Here is a 13,892-nt window from a genome sequence, read left to right as displayed (position 1 = left end):
AGACTTCTCTGCTTTTATACTCCATCCCCTTTGCAATAAAGGTCAAGATTCCATTGGCCTTCCTGATCACTTGCTGTACCTGCATACTATCCTTTTGTGTTTCATGCACAAGTACCCCCAGGTCCCGCTGTACTGCAGCACTTTGCAATCTTTCTCCATTTAAATTATAATTTGCTTTTCTATTTTTTCTGCCCAAGTGGATAATCTCACATTTTCCCACATTATACCCCATGTGCCAATTCATCGCTCCACCATCGGCGGCCGTGCCTTCAGCTGCCTGGGCCCCAAGCTCTGGAACTCCCTCCCTTAACCTCTCCACCTCTCTCTCCTCCTTTTAAGACGCTCCTTAAAACCTCCCTCGTTGGCCCAGCTTTCTGTCAGCTATCCCAAAAACTCCTTACGTGGCTCGGTGGTACATCACAAGCTCCAGGTGCCCATACTTACATTGCCAGCATCGCGAACGCACTCCCGAGGGTAACTTGCTTCTTCCCGACTTTCCGTGGGAAGACCCAGGAGTTTGTTATACAGGTTAAGCCTGTTGAAGGTGCAGTGAAGATTTACCGGACTGATTCCTGGGATGAGAGGGCTGTCCTGTGAGGGTTGTGCAGAGTGGGCCTATACTCTCTGGAGTTTAGAAGAACGAGAGGTGATCTCATTGAAACATGTAAGATTCTGAGGGGGATTGACAGGGTAGTTGCAGGGAGGATGTTTCCCCCCGGGCTAGGGAGTCTAGAACCAGGGGGGTCACACAGTCTCAGGATAAGGGCTCGGCCATTTAGGACTGAGATGAGGAAGAATTTCTTCACTCAGAGGGTGGTGAATCTTTGGAATTCTCTGCCCCAGAGGGCTGTGGAGGCTCACTCGTTGAGTATATTCAAGGCTGGGATCGATAGATTTTTGGACGCTCGGGGAATCGGGCGGGAAAGTGGAGTTGAGGAAGATCAGCCGAGATCTCATTGAATGGCAGAGCAGGCTCGAGGGGCCGAATGGCCGACTCCTGCTCCTAATTCTTATGTTCTTACCAAGCCAAATGATCAAGTAAATGAAGGAATTGTGCGACGTGCAAGGTCTTGTTGCAAAGAGGATTCCAAGGCAGTTTTATTTAGTTTTTATGGTGTTTTTTATTAAAAGTAACCTCCCAAGTTAAACGTACATATAATCCTGCTGCACTAATGGGGTGGCAATGGTTTACAAAATTAACACCTGGGTACAAGCATCCGGACCGCAAAGTGACACAATACAGTCTGGAGAATTTAACTCGAGCATCCGCCCCTGGAAGTGTTTGTAGCGCCAGCAGCTAAAAAGATAACCTTTGCTGGCCGCCCCTTCACGTGGGAATCGCGTTCGATTTTAAACCGGGACGAGAACGGCAGCCCGAGAAAAGTGGGGCTGAAACAGCCCACTGATACGGCCTCTCGGTGATAGGAACAAACGAGTGAATATCACCCCCCCCAACAACAGACGGGAAAAGGACGAGGAGACGCACTGCAGCCGTTGGAAATTGCTAAAGGAAAATATTAACCTTGAAATGCACCGTGGGTGTAACGTAAGCGCCTGTGCGCGTGCTCACGCGCCTTCTGACTCACCGAGGCGAGAGGTGGTGCTACCCACTGGGCCACGGCTAACACATTACGACAGCGACTACACTTCGAAAGTACTTTACCGGCTGTAATTGGGACAGCCTGAGGTCGCGAAAGGCGCTATAGAAATGCAGGTCCTTTTTTATTTCGACGAGGGACAAAAGGAACAGGAGGATCGTGCAATGTACGCACTCGTGAATGTGCTCACCGGTTGGTGGACCTGTTGCGTTGGGAGTGGCTTATGTTCACAAGGCTCAATAAAACCCCGGCCACTTAGGTTCGGGGGACGAGGTATGCAGTTGAGAGCCCGGTGGATGAACCGGAAAAGGTGTAGTGTTGTGATTGTCAAACCGATCGTTAAGAAACCAATTAGTTTGCAATAGCAAATGTGTTGCTATGAGTTCTTCAGCAAAGAACCCAGGAAGCAAATGCATTGCACAGTGGGGTCACTTAGCATCTCAAGAGAAAGGTTAACGTTTCCCGTGGGACACATCCTTCTCAGGACCGATGCGCAAAGGGCAGAAATGGACGTATAAAGCTGGAGAGGCACAGCGGGACTGTCAGCGCGGGCGTGCATCAAGAGAAGGGTAGGGTAATGCTACGCGTGCGGACTTTGGTCAAGTCCTTTGCTTCTGGCCGCCCACAGCAGGGGGAAATGCCAATGGAAGCCAGGGCCACGCAACACCAAAGGCCCCACAGCCCGAGAAATTTTGAAATAAACGTTTTAAACCATTTGAATTTGACGGCAAAACTCAGGAAACTTTGGGGGGGGCGGGGGGGGAAAGCAAAGCGGGTTTGGGAGCAGTGGGAGTATCTCTGCCGTGATGGCCAAGGGGCTGGGAGACACAAAACCAAAGGCGCCACAGCGCCACCCCGCTGGCGGGAGGCTGCAATTGCAGCGTGACACGTTTACATGGGAAATTCCCATTACAGATGCGTTCTCTCTCTCTCTCTGCTTCAGCTTCCCGGTTCTGTGAACCTTGCGGGAAAATACATTCCGGTGAACATTCTCCTTAAGACAAAGCGCAGGCAGGCCGATATCGCGGCTGTAAAAGAGTCGGAGATGAAACGAGCGGGTGGGGGGGGAACGATATCCTCGCCAAGAACGAGTAATTCTTTATATTTTATTACGTTTGTTTGCAAGATGCCCAAAAGGCCAGGTGTTTGGTGGATCGGAACCATCACGGCCCCAGTGTACAAGAGGGACTGCCGGCGACTGCGTTCAGAGTTCAGTTCTTCTTTGATTTGGCCATGTCGTATTTCCTCTTGCTGGAGTACCAGAGGAGCAGGGGAATGCCAATCGAAGGCAGGGTCATGACGCCAAAGGCCGCCCAATCTAACTGCAGAGAAATTTGGGGGAAATAAAAGTCACGTTTAAAATCACAGAATCTTACGAGCAAAAAAAATGATCGAACATACGAGCAGTACAGTATAGTATTAGGCAGTCCCTCGAAGCGAGGATAACTTGCTCCCACACCAAAAAGGGATGAGTTCACATGTGTTTCAATGAAGGGCCTAATATTCCAGATCCCGAACTACATCCTGAAGGGTGGAAGATGCCTGTGGGTGGATTTTTTTTAACGTGGGGGGTGACCGTTGTACACCAGCCACCACACGGGGCTCGACAGAGCGAGGTCTTGGTCCAGTGGCAAGGGTTAACCAGGACGACTGGAGATCAGCTCTACTGCACGGACCCAGTGCGCCCACATATCGCACAGTGTGTGGGCTGGGCCCCCGTGCTGCCCCTGGGCCCCGATCACGATGCTCCTGAGCCCCGATCAAAAATGGAGCAGTCGGTAACAGGGCATCAGTTAGTCTCCTCTTATCTTGGCGACATCAAATATCGACACACTGTTATGTGAAATTCTATCGCGCCTTTCACAACCACCGGACTTCCCAAAGCGCTTTGCAGCCAATGAGGTTCTTTTTTTGAAGTGTTGTAATGTGGGAAACGAGGCAGCCTTTGCAGAAATAATTCCGCACCAGTGCTGTCTATTTTTAATGCATTGGGTACCAACATCTATCAATATTTTTTTAAAACCTGCATTAAAAGTGCACAGCAAAATCCTGCACACAGCAATGTAATAACAAGAACAGATGATCTGATCATTATGTTGATTGAGGGATAAATATTGGACACCGGGGAGAACTCTCTCTCGAAATAGTGGCCGTGGGATAGTGTACATCCACCCGAGGGAGCAGACGGGGCCTCGGTTTAATGTCGCATCAGAAAGACGGCACCTCCGACAGTGCGGCACTCCCTCAGTACCGCCCCTCCGACAGTGCGGCGCTCCCTCAGTACTGCCCCTCCGACAGTGCGCCGCTCCCTTAGTACCGCCCCTCCGACAGTGTGGCACTCCCTCAGTACCGCCCCTCCGACAGTGCGCCGCTCCCTCAGTACCGCCCCTCCAACAGTGCGGCGCTCCCTCAGTACCGCCCCTCCAACAGTGCGGCGTTCCCTCAGTACCGCCCCTCCAACAGTGCGGCGCTCCCTCAGTACCGCCCCTCCAACAGTGCGGCGCTCCCTCAGTACCGCCCCTCCGACAGTGCGGCGTTCCCTCAGTACCGCCCCTCCAACAGTGCGGCGCTCCCTCAGTACTGCCCCTCCGACAGTGCGGCGCTCCCTCAGTACTGCCCCTCCGACAGTGCGCCGCTCCCTCAGTACCGCCCCTCCGACAGTGCGCCGCTCCCTCAGTACCGCCCCTCCGACAGTGCGCCGCTCCCTTAGTACCGCCCCTCCGACAGTGCGGCACTCCCTCAATGCTGCCCCTCCAACAGCGCAGTACGGCGCTCCCTCAGTACTGCCCCTCCGACAGTGCGGTGTTCCCTCAGTACTGCCCCTCCGACAGTGCGGCGCTCCCTCAGTACTGCCCCTCCGACAGTGCGGCGCTCCCTCAGTACTGCCCCTCCGACAGTGCGGCGCTCCCTCAGTACCGCCCCTCCGACATTCCCTCAGCCCTGCACTGGGAGTGTCGGCCTGGATTATGTGCTCAGTTCCCTGGAGTGGGACTCGAACCCCCGACCTGCCGACTCCCGAGGCGAGTGCGACACCCACTGAGCTCAACTGTTAAATGAAAGGGTCGACTGCGTCAGTGAGAGCGGAATGTAGTGAGCCCGATTTGCCTCAGGCAACCACAGACGTCGGATACTCACGTAATGAGGCGAGAAGCGGCGATCGAACTCTCGCTGTGCCAGGATCCCGCCCTGCCCAGGGGCGCTGGTGTAACCCACCTGGAGATGGAGAGACGAGAAGGCGATTAACCTGGTTATCGGCAATCAACCCACTTCCTCTTCTGCTTCACAACACGGTCCGGGAAGCACGAGACACTCGACGGCAGGGTAATGGGAACAGACTTCACTGATGTACAGCGAAGTAATCGACCCAACTATGCAGAGAGAGCAGCTTTTCCATTTCTGTATCTTTCGAGCTCTCTGAAGGACTGTTACAGTCCATGCTCCTTTATACGCCACATTTTGCCCATATCACACGAGAACATATCAGAATTAGGGGCAGGAGTCGGCCATTCGGCCCCTCGAGCCCGCTCCACCATTCAATATCCCGGCTGATCTTCGACCTCAACTCCACTTTCCCGCCCGATCCCCATATCCCTCGATTCCCTTAATATCCAAAAATCTATCGATCTCTGTCTTGATTATCATCAGAGGCAGTCCCTCGAAGCGAGGATGACTTGCTCCCACGCCAAAAAGGGATGAGTTGACAGGTGTTTCAATGAAGGACCTAATATTCCGGGTCCCGAGCTACATCCTGAAGGGTGGAAGGTGCCTGTGGGTGCATTTTTTTAACGTGGGGTGACCGTTGCACACCAGCCACCACACGGGCTTGACAGAGCGAGGTCTTGGTCCAGGGGCAAGGGTTAACCAGGACGACTGGAGACCAGCTCTGCTGCACGGGCCCAGTGCGCCCACATATCGCACAGTGTGGGCTGGGCCCGTGCTGCCCCTGGGCCCTCGCCTCTCCTGGGCCCCGATCTCTCACCGCTCCTCCACCACGATCAAAAATGGGGCAGTCGGTAACAGGACATCAATTAGTCTCCTCTTATCTTAGAGATATAAAATATCGACGCAGTGTTATTTGAAATATCAGAATATTAAACTCCAGCCTAGTTGAAGGGTTATCAGCAGAAACAACTAACAGATAGAACACGATTTAGTAGGACAATACCAGGACATTGAAAGTGTAAGCCAAGCCCAGGCTTTCCTCTCACGACTCTTCGAAGTCCTCCTGTTTAGATTGGAAAGTAGGAACAAAAGGGTCCTTTTCAGAATGGCAGCAGTGACCAGTGGGGTACCGCAGGGCTCAGTGCTGGGACCCCAGCTATTTACGATATACATTAATGATTTAGACGAAGGAATTGAGTGTAATATCTCCAAGTTTGCATTTGACACTAAGCTGGGTGGCGGTGTGAGCTGTGAGGGGGAAGCTAAGAGGTTGCAGGGTGACTTGGACAGGTTAGGTGAGTGGGCAAATGCATGGCAGATGCAGTATAATGTGGATAAATGTGAGGTTATCCACTTTGGGGGCAAAAATGAGGAGGCAGAATATTATCTGAATGGTGACAGATTAGGAAAAGGGGAGGTGCAACGAGACCTGGGTGTCATGGTACGTCAGTCATTGAAAGTTGGCATGCAGGTACAGCAGGCGGTTAAGAAGGCAAATGGCATGTTGGCCTTCATAGCGAGAGGATTTGAATATAGGAGCAGGGAGGTCTTACTGCAGTTGTACAGGGTCTTGGTGAGACCACACCTGGAATATTGTGTGCAGTTTTGGTCTCCTAATCTGAGGAAGGACATTCTTGCTATTGAGGGAGTGCAGCGAAGGTTCACCAGACTGATTCCCGGGATGGCAGGACTGACATATGAAGAAAGACTGGATCGACTAGGCTTATATTCACTGGAATTTAGAAGAATGAGAGGGGACCTCATAGAAACATATAAAATTCTGACGGGACTGGACAGGTTAGATGCAGGAAGAATGTTCCCGATGTTGGGGACGTCCAGAACCAGGGGTCACAGTCTAAGGATAAGGGGTAAGCCATTTAGGACCGAGATGAGGAAAAACGTTTTCACTCAGAGAGTTGTTAACCTGTGGAATTCTCTACCACAGAAAGTTGTTGAGGCCAGTTCGTTGGATATATTTAAAAGGGAGTTAGATGTGGCCCTTATAGCTAAAGGGATCAAGGGGTATGGAGAGAAAGCAGGAATGGGGTACTGAAGTTGCATGATCAGCCATGATCATATTGAATGGTGGTGCGGGCTCGAATGGCCGAATGGCCTGCTCCTGCACCTATTTTCTATGTTACTTGGAGATACAAAGAAGTTCGATTACTAGCCCTCAACTCCCCAAGATGTCTAACATACAACTCTCCAGGATTTTCAACACAGCTCAAGTGGAAACAGTTGCTCCTTGATCTACTCCAGCAAAAACCCCTGATGATTTTTGAGCATCTCTAATTAAATCTTCCCTGCTCTCCCAGGAGAACACTCTCAGCTTCTCTGGTCCATCATCGCTTGTACCATCCTCTTACATCTCCGCTGCACCCTCTCTCCAGGGCCTTGGCTGCTCTTGCTGAAGTGGGGCCCCCCAGAATTGGACACGGTACTCTGGCTGCAGCCCGACTGAGTGATTTACAAAGTTTTAGCGCAACTTTCCGTCACTCACCAACACCTGACTGCCCTCCTGTGCGAGGTAGGAGATCGTTGCAGAGGTGAAGTTGAAGTACCCTGCTTTGAGTGGCCGCAGAACCACTGTGTGGGTGACATTACTGGCTCTGGATAGTAGCAGGTTAAGGAAACAGAGACACGCACACACACGCCGAGTTCTGTTCGATAGCTTTTAATTTTTTTTTTGTTTAAAAGTCAGCTTCAATTTTCTGCAAAAGACTTGCATTTATATAGCGCCTTTCACGACCCCCAGGACGTCCCAAAGCGCTTTACAGCCAATGAAGTACGTTTGCAGTGTGGTCGCTGTTGTATTGTGGGAAACGCGGCAGCTCAATTTGCGCACAGCAAGCTCCCACACACAGCGATGTGATAATTACCCAGATCATCTGTTTTTGGTGATTTTTTTTTGAGTGATAATAAATATTGGCCCCAGGACACCGGGTAGAACTCCCCCTGCTCTTCTTCCAATAGTGGCCGTGGGATCTTTTACGTCCACCTGAGAGGGCAGGCGGGGCCTCGGTTTAACGTCTCATCCGAAAGACGGCAACTCCGACAGTGCGGCACTCCCTCAGTACTGCCCCTCCGACAGTGCGGCGCTCCCTCAGCACGGCCCCTCCGACAGTGCGGCGCTCCCTCAGTACTGCCCCTCCGACAGTGCGGCGCTCCCTCAGCACTGCCCCTCCGACAGTGCGGCGCTCCCTCAGTACCGCCCCTCCGACAGTGCGGCGCTCCCTCAGCGCGACGCTCCCTCAGCACTGCCCCTCCGACAGTGCGGCGCTCCCTCAGCACTGCCCCTCCGACAGTGCGGCTCTCCCTCAGTACCTCCCCTCCGACAGTGCGGCGCTCCCTCAGTACCGCCCCTCCGACAGTGCGGCGCTCCCTCAGTACCGCACTTCCGACAGTGCGGCGCTCCCTCAGTACCGCCCCTCCGACAGTAAAGCGCTCCCTCACCACTGCGCTCCCTCAGCGCGGCGCTCCCTCAGTACATGTACTGGGATTGTCAGCCTAGATTTTTGTGCTCAAGTCTCTGGAGTAGGACTTGAACCCACAACCTTCTGACTCAGAGGCGAGAGTGCTGCCCACTGAGACACACCACACTTGCAGACTCGAAGTCTCACTCACCAGGGAGCCACCCAGTGGGATTATAGCTTCTGTGTCAGCCACAGATACCTGGTAATGAACCTGCAAGGGCTGGGATGAGTTTACGAGGTATATATTTACTAATAAATCTTAAACCCACTGCAGCCGTGGAAAGGATACGGAGCAATGCGGTCCCATTTCACAGTCAACATTCCAGACATGATCCCAAAGTCCTCTGGCGGGAAGGAGTCATCGCTCAGCTCCACATCGAGGGCAGCGCTGACGGGAACAAGACACGATGGAGATTGTTACATCAAAAGGGGTGAAGATAAACAAATGCAGAACTCCGAAGCCCACCTGCTCCCACTCCCTCCGCCCAGCCCTTCCGCTAAGTCTCCGGCCTTAACATGCAAACCCAGGCAGTGATGGAAGGTCCTGCATTTCTATAGCAACTTACATGTCCTCAGGATGCCTCAAAGCGCCGCACAGCCAATGAAGTATTTTTGAAATGTAGCCAATTTAGGCACAAATTAAGAGAGGGTACAGAGAAGATTTACCAGGATGTTGCACTGGAGAGGGTGCAGAGGAGATTTACCAGGATGTTGCACTGGAGAGGGTGCAGAGGAGATTTACCAGGATGTTGCACTGGAGAGGCTACAGAGGAGATTTACCAGGATGTTGCACTAGAGAGGGTACAGAGGAGATTTACCAGGATGTTGCACTGGAGAGGGTACAGAGGAGATTTACCAGGATGTTGCACTGGAGAGGGTGCAGAGGAGATTTACCAGGATGTTGCACTGGAGAGTGCACAGAGGAGATTTACCAGGATGTTGCTCTAGAGAGGGTACAGAGGAGATTTACCAAGATGTTGCACTGGAGAGGGTGCAGAGGAGATTTACCAGGATGTTGCACTAGAGAGGGTACAGAGGAGATTTACCAGGATGTTGCACTGGAGAGGGTGCAGAGGAGATTTACCAGGATGTTGCACTAGAGAGGGTACAGAGGAGATTTACCAGGATGTTGCACTGGAGAGGGTACAGAGGAGATTTACCAGGATGTTGCACTGGAGAGGGTACAGAGGAGATTTACCAGGATGTTGCACTGGAGAGGGTGCAGAGGAGATTTACCAGGATGTTGCACTAGAGAGGGTACAGAGGAGATTTACCAGGATGTTGCACTGGAGAGGGTACAGAGGAGATTTACCAGGATGTTGCACTGGAGAGGGTACAGAGGAGATTTACCAGGATGTTGCACTAGAGAGGGTACAGAGGAGATTTACCAGGATGTTGCACTAGAGAGGGTGCAGATGAGATTCACCAGGATGTTGCCAGGACTGGAGAATTTTAGCGATGAGGAAAGATTGGATAGGCTGGGGTTGTTTTCTTTGGAATAGAGGCTGCTGAGGGGAGACCTGATTGAGGTGTATAAAATGATGAGGGGCCTGGATAGAGTGGATAGGAAGGAGCGGCTTCCCTTAGCAAAAAGGTCAATAACCAGGGGGAACAGATTGAAAGTAATTGGGGGGGTGTTTAGACAGGATTTGAGGGGAAATTTCTTCACCCAGAGGGAGGTGGGGGTCTGGGGTGGAACTCACTGCCTGAAAGGGTGGTAGAGACAGAAACCCTCACCACATTTAACAAGTACCTGGATGTACACTTGAAGTGCTGTAACCCACAGGGCTACGGACCGAGAGCAGGAAAGTGGGATTAGGCTGGGTGGCTCTTTATTGGCCGGCGCGGACACGATGGGCTGAATGGCCTTCTTCCGTGCTGTAAATTTCTACGATCCCAGAATGTGATGATAACCAGATAATCTGTTTTAGTGATGTTGGTTGAGCGATAAATATTGGCCTCAGGACACCGAAGAGAACTACCCCTGCTCTTCATCGAAATAGTGGCCATGGGATATTTTACGTTCACCCTAGGGGGGCAGACGGGGCCTCGGTTTAACGTCTCATCCAAAAGACAGCACCTCCGACAGTGCGGCGCTCCCTCAGTACCGCCCCTCCGACAGTGCGGCACTCCCTCAGTACTGCCCCTCCGACAGTGCGGCACTCCCTCAGTACTGCCCCTCCGACAGTGCAGTACGGCGCTCCCTCAGTACCGCCCCTCCGACAGTGCGGCGCTCCCTCAGTACTGCTCCTCCGACAGTGCGGTGCAGATTTTTGAGTCCCTGGAGTGGGACTCAAACCCACAAGCTTCTGACTCAGAGGCGAGAGAGAGAGAGCTGCGCACTGAGCCACGGCTGACATGACAGTGCAAGGCACGGCAGGATCATACTTCCTACCTGGATCCGACGTTGTAGATGTTGTACTGCAGTGTCAGGTCCCGACCCTCCACTGCATATTTGTTTAACAGGGATTTGGAGGCCAAGAGGCGTGCTCCTTCATCACTGCCGACAGCAGCAACGAGCACAACACACAAACTGATCAGCAGCAACCTCATCTGTGGGGAGGCAAACAAACACAGAATCACAGTGTGGTCTAACCAAGGTTCATAAGAAATAGGAGCAGGAGTCGGCCATTCGGCCCCTCGAGCCTGCTCCGCCATTTAATACGATCGTGGCTGATCCGATCATGGACTCAGCTCCACTTCCCTGCCCGCTCCCCATAACCGCTTAATCCCTTATCGGTTAAGAAACTGTCTATCTCTGTCTTAAATTTATTCAATGTCCCAGCTTCCACAGCTCTCTGAGGCAGCGAATTCCACAGATTTACAACCCTCAGAGAGAAGAAATTTCTCTTCATCTCAGTTTTAAATGGGCGGCCCCTTATTCTAAGACTATGCCCCCTAGTTCTAGTCTCCTCCATCAGTGGAAACATCCTCTCTGTATCCACCTTGTCAAGCCCCCTCATAATCTTACATGTTACACTCAGTCCCTTCTTCCAAATCGTTAATATAGATCGATACAAGTTCAGCATAACTTCCTTACTTTTCAATTCTATCCCTCTAGGAATAAACCCTAGTTCTTGGTTTGCTTTTTCTATGGCCTTGCTAACCCGTGTCACAACTTTTAGCGATGTGTGTATTTGTATCTGAGATCCCTTTGTTCCTCTACCCCACCCAGACTCACACCCTCCAGGGAATAAGTGGCCTCCCTATCCTTCCTCCCAAAATGTAACACCCCACATTTAAACTTCATTTGCCAATTCTGCAAGTTTATTAATGTCCAGAGACATGGACCATGTACAGTAGACACCTTAAGTCGCTGGAGAAATACCACCCAACGATGTCTCCGCAAGATCCTGCAAATCCCCTGAGAGGACAGACGCACCAACGTTAGCGTCCTCGACCAGGCCAACATCCCCAGCATCGAAGCACTGACCACACTCGATCAGCTCCGCTGGGTGGGGCCACATTGTCCGCATGCCTGACACGAGACTTCCAAAGCAAGCGCTCTACTCGGAACTCCTTCATGGCAAACGAGCCAAAGGCGGGCAGAGGTAACGTTACAAGGGACACCCTCAAAGACTCCCTGATAAAGTGCAACATCCCCACCGACACCTGGGAGTCCATGGCCAAAGACCAGTCCGCCCTAAGTGGAGGAAGTGCATCCGGGAGGGCGCTGAGCACCTCGAGTCTCGTCGTCGAGAGCGTGCAGAAACCAAGCGCAGGCAGCGGAAGGAGCGTGCGGCAAACCAGTCCCACCCTCCCCTTCCCTCAACCACTGTGTGTCCCACCTGTGACAGGGACTGTGGTTCTCGTATTGGACTGTTCAGCCACCTAAGGACTCATTTTAAGAGTAGAAGCAAGTCTTCCTCGATTCTGAGGGGCTGTCTATGATGATTAATGATCTCGGTAGCTGGAAACATAAGAACATAAGGAGCAGCAGCAGGCGATTTGGCTATATAAATGCAAGTCTTTCTGAGAGAAGAAATTCCTCCTCATCTCAGTTTTAAATGAGCGACCCCTTATTCTGAAACTATGCCCCCTAGTTCTAGATTCCCCCACGAGGGGAAACATCCTCTCTGCATCTACCCTGTCAAGCCCCCTCTGAATCTTATACGTTTCGATAAGATCACCTCTCATTCTTCTAAACTCCAATGGTTTGTTGAACCCCAACCTGCTCAACCCTTGTTCATAAAAACATAGAAAATAGGTGCAGGAGCAGGCCATTCGGCCCTTCGAGCCTGCACCACCATTCATTATGATCATGGCTGATCATGCAACTTCAGTACCCCATTCCTGCTTTCTCTCCATACCCCTTGATCCCTTTAGCCGTAAGGGCCACATCTAACTCTCTTTTGAATATATCCAACAAACTGGCCTCAACAACTTTCTGTGGTAGAGAATTCCACAGGTTCACAATTCTCTGAGTGAAGAAGTTTCTCCTCATCTCAGTCCTAAATGGCTTTCTCCTTATCTCGGTCCTAAATGGCTTACCCCTTATCCTTAGACTGTGTCCCCTGGTTCTGGACTTCCCCAACATCGGGAACATTCTTCCTGCATCTAACCTGTCCAGTCCCATCAGAATTTTATATGTTTCTATGAGATCCCCTCTCATTCTTCTAAATTCCAGTGAATATAAGCCTGGTCGATCCAGTCTTTCTTCATATGTCAGTCCTGCCATCCCGGGAATCAGTCTGGTGAACCTTCGCTGCACTCCCTCAATAACAAGAATGTCCTTCCTCAGATTAGGAGACCAAAACTGAACACAATATTCCAGGTGTGGCCTCGCCAAGGCCCTGTACAACTGCAGTAAGACCTCCCTGCTCCTGTACTCAAATCCTCCCGCTATGAAGGCCAACATGCCATTTGCCTTCTTCACCGCCTGCTGTACCTGCATGCCAACTTTCAACGACTGGTGTACCATGACACCCAGGTCTCGTTGCACCTCTCCTTTTCCTAATCTGTCCCCATTCAGACAATAGTCTGCCTTCGTGTTTTTGCCACCAAAGTGGATAACCTCACATTTATCCACATTGTACTTTCAGCTCAGGTGTGTGTGTGTGTGTGTGTGTGCAATGCAGCCCCTCTTTGTAAGATTGCAGCGTTGAATTGAGCTGCTTTCCCCTTTAATGTGCAAAATTGCACTAATTCTGGGATGTCAAGGGGGCCACGGCGCCCTTTCACTCCTGACCTCTGACCCCCCCTCCTCCCTCCCGTTGCCCCAGTGCTGACGTGTCCATCGCCTTAACTGGGTTTTATTTGACTTTTATTAACCTCTAAAGCCCGAGTGAGGGCCCAGAGACCTTCCCCCTCCCTCCCGTACACAGGACGGCAGAGAATCCCGTTTAAAAAAAAAAACATTTTAAAAGGGAATTAGATGGAAACACGCCGCCAGCGCACCTACCCTCTCGAGCCCGCCGCCAGTTGGTGGGGAAAAGGGGAAACGGCGCATGCGCCGCCTTACGCCGTGACGTCACCCGTGCGTTCCCTTGCCTCTGACCAATCCCGAAACGGCCGGCGAACAAAACGAAAAAAATGTGAGGGGGTTTAAACATATTTCTTGTATTCAAAAAACAATCAGCCACCTTCTTTTTAATCGGAGGCAGGGGCTAAAATAAAATAAAAAAATACCTGTTTTCTCTCAGTGACGGGAGAAAAAAAT

General features: G+C 51.6%; 1 protein-coding gene across 1 annotated transcript; it reads right to left on the bottom strand.

Moving 5' to 3' along the window:
- Positions 1–1,096: 1,096 nt before the first annotated feature.
- ssr2 (signal sequence receptor, beta) lies at positions 1,097–13,695 on the bottom strand. The gene is made up of 6 exons (XM_070868576.1): positions 13,635–13,695; positions 10,629–10,786; positions 8,523–8,621; positions 7,261–7,369; positions 4,734–4,811; positions 1,097–2,920 (listed from the first exon to the last, which is right to left on the bottom strand). Exons 1-6 carry the CDS (start codon positions 13,680–13,682, stop codon positions 2,810–2,812), a joined length of 603 nt encoding a protein of 200 aa, XP_070724677.1. The 5' UTR covers positions 13,683–13,695; the 3' UTR covers positions 1,097–2,809.
- Positions 13,696–13,892: the final 197 nt, after the last annotated feature.

The sequence above is a fragment of the Pristiophorus japonicus genome, chromosome 30 (genome assembly GCF_044704955.1).
Source record: "Pristiophorus japonicus isolate sPriJap1 chromosome 30, sPriJap1.hap1, whole genome shotgun sequence".
In the NCBI taxonomy this organism is placed as follows: Eukaryota; Metazoa; Chordata; class Chondrichthyes; family Pristiophoridae; genus Pristiophorus; species Pristiophorus japonicus.
Note: the sequence above shows the minus strand (reverse complement) of the source record. Positions and strands in the feature narration are given on the sequence as shown.

What these genes read in the sequence shown, in the direction of transcription:
- ssr2 (XM_070868576.1), bottom strand. Translation starts at nt 13,682, where the DNA reads ATGCGCCGTTTCCCCTTTTCCCCACCAACTGGCGGCGGGCTCGAGAGG. An exon ending in AAATGGGACCGCATTGCTCC is followed by an intron (nt 7,370 to 8,522) that starts GTATCCTTTCCA and finishes GCTACTATCCAG; the next exon opens with AGCCAGTAATGTCACCCACA. An exon ending in AGGAGGGCAGTCAGGTGTTG is followed by an intron (nt 4,812 to 7,260) that starts GTGAGTGACGGA and finishes CTCCATCTCCAG; the next exon opens with GTGGGTTACACCAGCGCCCC.